General features: G+C 40.5%; 1 protein-coding gene across 1 annotated transcript; it reads left to right on the top strand.

Moving 5' to 3' along the window:
• The first annotated feature begins 3,961 nt into the window (after positions 1–3,961).
• On the top strand, positions 3,962–6,084 carry LOC104607102 (cyclin-D3-2-like). Its single transcript, XM_010272621.2, has 4 exons — positions 3,962–4,664; positions 4,780–4,981; positions 5,112–5,242; positions 5,363–6,084. Exons 1-4 carry the CDS (start codon positions 4,140–4,142, stop codon positions 5,642–5,644), a joined length of 1,140 nt encoding a protein of 379 aa, XP_010270923.1. The 5' UTR covers positions 3,962–4,139; the 3' UTR covers positions 5,645–6,084.
• Positions 6,085–6,680: the final 596 nt, after the last annotated feature.

The following is a 6,680-nucleotide window of genomic DNA, read 5'->3' as shown; positions in this document are numbered from 1 at the left end:
CAAAAAATAGAAAGGTGCACCCTACCTGCACAGTCTATGAACAATCTTTGATTCAAGCCTTAGAAAAGCCCAAAATAACTACTATCTTACACTTAAAAATATGTTTTTCTTTGGCTGAAGCTTCCTTTAGGCTATGTTTGATTTGAAGGAAAATGTAGGTAAAGGTAAGGAAACGTATACAAGATTGTAGATGTTTTCCTAGATACCTTTCTTTTCCTTTCCCTACTTTTTCTTTCAAACCAAACATAGCCTTAGTGGTTACTACCAAACAATTCAATGTAAGAAGCTCAAAGAAAGCTTTACCCCTTCCAAACAGGCCCTCAATTGCCTACATATAATTTAGTTGCTTTGAATATATATACCATCAAAAGGATTCTTCATTAGAATTTGGATGTGCTGCCCCCCACAGGTGTAGAACACTAGGGGAGGGCAAAATTCTGATTCTGAAACCAAAACAGTCTTTCAAATTTTTTAGGTTTTTGAACCGAATCAACTATTTGATTGGTTGACCAGTTTTGACTTTTGACCAGTTTGGTTCTTCAACTTTTTTGTTTGTTTTTTTTTTTTATATCTTTATATAAAATGCATATATTGATTTGGTTAATATCTGTTTTTTAGGTTAATGGAAAATTGAACTGGTCCTTTGGTTTTTAAAAAATAATGAATGAAGATTCCATTAATCAATTTTTTATTCGATTTCATTGGGTTTGATTCAGTTACTTATGAAAACCCCTATCGAATACACTGATGTATTCACAGCCCATTATACACAATCTTGGGAGCAGCATTTCACATTAATGCAGTCCAGTATAAAACCACTCGACACTCTTAAAAGGCTCTTTTTTACGGGTCCCATCTCACAAAACCAGAAGCAACAATATGAAAAACCCTCTCAAATAAGGACCGGACACATAATGTGGAACATAGCAAACGAAGCACATTAAAATCCATTATAGTTGTAATTTAATTACTTCAATTAAAGTGAGCTCTAAGTAATGGGTCGTGCTGTCCTGGTCTGTCCTTCTCCCTAGGTAGGTAGAGCAGGCTGTCCCTTCGTGGAGGACACCTCACTCCTCCAGAATCGCATATACGGGTTCAACTCCCTTAATCGAGGGCCACGAGCCACGGCAACTGTGAGTCTACAACACAATACACAATACACAATACACAATGCATGATTGAACGTTTTTTCAAAACATAATTAATGATGGAATACTAAAACAAAAACCCATGTTTTATATATTGTGTCTGTGGTTCATATTCATACATGAGCTCGATCACAGTTCCCTAGATTTTGTTGCTCTAGCCTGCTCCCTCCTAAAACACTAATATTGGATTTATATAGCTACACCTAAATTAAATCTAATCTTTCTGTGGTTTTATATGTAGTTGTGAGAGTAAAATAATAATTCAGTGGGGTTTAATTTAACAAGAGTCTAATAGTGCAATTCATGGCGTTGACAAGACACATTAATAGGGTGGTACAATTAGAGCAAACTAAGATATAAAATCTGCCATGCATGCACAAATGATATATATATACATAAGAGTCCGGGCCTGAGAGCTAGGCATCTTACGCTTGAAGCCAAGCTAGTGGGGTTGGATTGCATGAGATTGATGTTAAATTTAGCTCCAGCTATGCATCCATAGCTAAACCGTAGCTATTCATGTATGTATCCTTCAGGCTCCGTAGTTGCACAATTCCAGAGGAAATCGGAATCCAATTGCTTTAGTTAGACTTTAGCTTTGTGCATGCACTTACCTTAGCTCCTGCCTCCTTGTATGGACAATTCACTGGATTTCGATCGTTTTGTACAAGGCAAACCTCTACCTCTTCCTTCCATTTTTCTCAATCGTATACGATCGATCACCGACTTATCGTCTTGGGGAGTTCGTGAACGCACAGTCAGCCATGACCCATGAGCCAACACCCAATCCAATTTCGTCGACTTCAATAGTCCACATGCAAGCCAGGAATTTCATATATATATATATATATATATATGAAAAAAGAGACACAGAGGTACAGATGCACAAGAAGAAAACAAGGCAAGTAAGTCAAAATTGCAATAGCCCCATGATTTCATTTCCCAGCGCATGCTTTATATTTCTGGTGGAGTACCTTTTTCCCCCCTCCTTACTCCTTTACAAGTAACATATACACTAGAGCTTTATTATCCTCAGAGAAAAAGAAAAAAACCCGCCTTGATGATGATGGGAAAAGGAGGGCATGGATCGCCAGAATTCAGAACTGGTCTGATCCGGTACGTAAAAAGATGACCCACTTCAATTCTCATCCATAATCAGATATTCAGATCAGAAATCTCATTTATTTGCTTGGATTTTGAAGTTCGAAGGCTCAACAGATTAACGAACAGAAGGTGGTTTTATCCTGTTTTGAATTTTATTAATAAAGAGAAGAACAAAAGGGTACTTACTGCCACACAGAGAAGCATGCATACGGATGGTGAAAGGGTTATGACGAATTCTAAAGATGATTATATGGGCTTTAGAAAAAGGTGAAAAATCCAAAGATTTAATTTGCTTACATTACTATTACAGACCAGATCAGTGGTCCACGGGGGGGGGGGGGGGGGGGGCTGCCCTGGACACAAAGGAGGACCGGACCTGTACAAATTTACAGGTAATCTATGTCTTCACCATGCAACTCTTCTTAAATCAGCTGGTAAGCCTTGGGTGGTCCTCACTCCTCACTCCTCACTCCTCATTCCATATAGCAAAAATCCCTCCAATGATTTCAATTACAGGATAATTTCCAGAACTTGGTATTGGGTTTTGATGGGAAAACATGTCTGAATACTTCTTAGAAACTGGGGAAGAGAATATGAGAAAATCAGATGTATAAGAAAGAAACAACAATGAATTGGACAAGTCTGTGATAAAGTTAGGTGGCTCTCTCACATTAATTGGTTCATTTCTTTTGTTTAATGACAGAGATGTAGCAGCAGGAGCCACAGCTACTAATGCGGCAGATTGCAGCAGACGAACTCCCAAGGCAACAGAAACAACTTTAACAAAACAAAACAAATAACAAGCACAATGTCAGTGGTTGATCGTAATTGGGCTGGTATAGGTTGATGAGTTGATCCATCCTCAACTTTTTCTTTTTGTTGGCAAAACAGAACTACTGGGTAGAAGAACTACTGGCAAAACATACACTAAGTTGTATGTGTATGTCTGTGTGCTTGTTGTATGCTGCTGTATAGCTAGCTCATTAACTCTTGTCTTGCTTCGTGGATTCATCCAATATAATTAGTTAAAAATTTAACTAAAGATGAAGTAAAAATTGATTAATGGGTGGTGCCCATTTTATATTGATTAACGTTTAATAGAATTGAATCAAAATAGAGATGTCAAAGGAAAGCGTACGGCCCCTGTTTCAGGCTTGGACAAGCAGACAAGACGGCAACAATAATGTTGTGAGAGAGGAAATCGTCTACACTTCCCTTCTTCTCTCTCTCTCTCTCTCTCTCTCATTCTCACTCTCTCAGAGAGCGCGGGTGATTGATTTTTCCTTTTTGGCTTTCCCTCTTCAAACCGGAGGTCTAACCGGGAAAAGTTGGGGTGAGAGAACGAGCGACGAGACTAATCAATCAGTATGTTCAAAAATACTATACCGCTTGCTAGTTGCTACTTGCTACTACGGTTGACCTTTAAATCAGTATAATACACTCGTTAGCGTCTCTCTCTCTCTCTCTCTCTCTCTCTAGTCTCTCCCCTTTAAGTAGCGTAGACGTAGAACGGTAGAACTTAGTAGTAGCAACGTCTATTTTTTTTTTTTTTAATGCCAAGCGGGGTGGTTTTCAAACTTTTCATGGGTCCTGCTTGGTCTGTGTGCCGTTACACTTCCTGCCCGCCAACGAAACCAAAAAACATAAAATAAAAATAAAAAAACTGTTGCAATATAAAAAAAAAGGACAGGCGTGAAAATTGAAAAACCACCAAAATAAAAACCCTTCCCTTGTTTTACTGATTTGAGTCCCCCTCTCTGTTTAGAGAGAGAGAGAGAGAACGAGCAAGAGAGATTTTCTAGATATGTCTTTGGGTGTGAAATTAAGTGGTTCTTCTTCTATTTTGTAGAATGAACAGAAGCCTAAACCTCTTCTTCTCAGAAGAAGATGGCTCAACAACAACAACAACAACAACAACAACAGCACCAACAACAATCCAACCCCCTATCCCTCCTCGATGCTCTCTATTGCGAAGAGAACGGTTGGGAGGAAGAAGAAGAAAGAGCTACAGCAGACGAAGAAAAGGGCGAAAACAGTGAAAACAATACAGCGAATCCATCTCTTTTCCCTCTATTCTTATTGGAACAAGACCTGTTTTGGGAAGACGAGGAGCTCCTCTCTCTTTTTACCAAAGAACAGCAGAATCACCACTTCATCAGAAACCTCGACATTGGCGACCCTTCTGTCGGGTCGGCTCGTCGGGAGGCCGTGAACTGGATTCTCAGGGTCAATTCCCATTACGCCTTCTCTGCTCTCACCGGTGTTCTTGCAGTTAACTATCTCGATAGGTTCTTCTATAGCTTCCATTTCCAGAGAGACAAACCATGGATGACCCAACTCGCCGCTGTGGCTTGTCTTTCTCTGGCTGCCAAGGTGGAAGAGACCCAAGTTCCCCTTCTCTTAGACCTGCAAGTACGTGTCTTGCAACATCATTCGTCTTCCTTATTTTTTTTCCCCTTTTAACCGGAAGTCGGATGGGGTTCTTGGTCGTCTCGGTTTCTGATCTATGTTTTCTTTATTTGCTCAGGTGGAGGACACCAAGTATGTGTTCGAGGCGAAAACTATTCAGAGAATGGAACTCTTGGTGCTCTCCACCCTTCAGTGGAAGATGAATCCCGTGACCCCACTCTCGTTCATCGATCACATAATAAGAAGGCTGGGATTGAAGAACCATCTTCACTGGGTGTTTCTCAGGAGCTGCGAGCAACTCCTCCTCTCCGTCATTGCCGGTAAGCAAGCATTTGAACGATCTCTGTCTTCCATTACAACGACAATGATACGGTCTAAAACGAACGGCCTATCTTGTTCTCGTCCAATTCATTTTATTTAATGAGAATGACCCTTGGGTTTGCTTTTTAGACTCGAGGTTTGTTCGTTATCTTCCTTCTGTTTTGGCTGCTGCTACAATGCTGCATGTTATCGAGGAAGTTGAGCCCTGTAATCCGATCGAATATCAAAAGCAGCTCATGGGAGTCCTGAAAATCAGCAAGGTTGGTAGTCTCTTATCTTACGACATTGTGGATGGATTAGTTTGTACTCCATCTTTCAGCATCCACCCACCATGATTAACCATTAACAATGTATTATCAATTCTCGTTGTACTCAAATAGGACATGGTGGATGACTGCTATGAACTCATCCGGGAATTGACATCGGGCTGCCAAGGTCTCAACCACAGTCGAAAACGCAAGTATCTGTCCGTACCGGGAAGTCCAAACGGCGTCATTGATGTGTCTTTCAGCTGCGACAGTTCCAACGATTCATGGGCGGTGGCATCATCAGTTTCGTCTTCGCCGGAGCCTCTGCTTAAGAAGAGCAGAGCCCAGGAGCAGCAGATGGGTTTGCGTCCTTTCAGCCGAGTTATCGTGGACGTGCTTAGCAGCCCTAGTTAGAACTCTTTACTCCCCATTTTATTACTATCCATCCATCCTCTTCGGTTCTTAATCCAATCTTAATCTACCCATTTCATCAGACCCATGCTATCGTACATTCTCTTTCCATGAAATTATGTTGTTTAAGTGCAAGTTAAATTGCTTTCCATCTCTGCAATTCCAGCGTGTAAGCCCAGTAAACGTATCATATGAGACGAGAAGATTAAATAGACAATTGTCCCCATCGTCTCCTGGAGAGAGGGAGAGATAAGACGAGGTGGGGGAGGAAGATTGAAAAGCAGAGATGGCTGGCATTTTGCTCGGAAAATGAACCATGGCTGCATCAATGAAAGACTAGTTGCTTATAAATTATCTCTACTAGTCTCAGAGAATTTTCAAGTAATGTGTTCATGAACATATATTATTACTTAGTATAAAAATATAAGTTGCAGACTTGCATATTTGCTTATTGTGTATTACATGAAGAAATTCAATCTCATAAAATTACCTGATATGGAATTCTAGAATCTAGACGGAGGTGGGTGTCTAAAATCACAATCGCGCGAATCGTTAAATCAAGTCAGCGAGAGAGAAAGGATGGAACAAGAAAGAAGAAAATAAGGAAATTCATGGGATGAGTTTTGTTTGCATGTGGAGGGTGGAACGGGCTGTCGGCCACTGGGGTTTTAGTTTTGGTTTTATTTGAAACTTTTTTATTTTGGGTTTGACCTCGTTCTAAGCGTCTCTCCTTATTGTGTCCGTCCTCTCCAGTCTCCCAGTCGATCCCGCCCAACCCAACTTAACCCACCTCATTTTAACTTTGAAACCATTTTAATTTTAGATCTGGTTTGAGAGATCTGATCTCTCTCTCTATAAATGTAGCCCACTTGGACTTGGTCGTGTTCGTAAGCTGCTACGAAGTAGTAAAATAGTAATTAATATACCCCTACTCTACACAGACCACAGTCTACACCCACACCCACAGCCACAAGAACACATGCATGGTGCATGTGCTCTTCTCTCACTTTGAACTAATGGGAACCATGATTCACAGCTT

The sequence above is a fragment of the Nelumbo nucifera genome, chromosome 5 (genome assembly GCF_055504915.1).
Source record: "Nelumbo nucifera cultivar China Antique chromosome 5, China Antique-T2T, whole genome shotgun sequence".
NCBI lineage: Eukaryota > Viridiplantae > Streptophyta > Magnoliopsida > Proteales > Nelumbonaceae > Nelumbo > Nelumbo nucifera.
The sequence above is the reverse complement of the archived record's forward strand: the minus strand, read 5'-3'. Positions and strand labels throughout refer to the sequence as shown.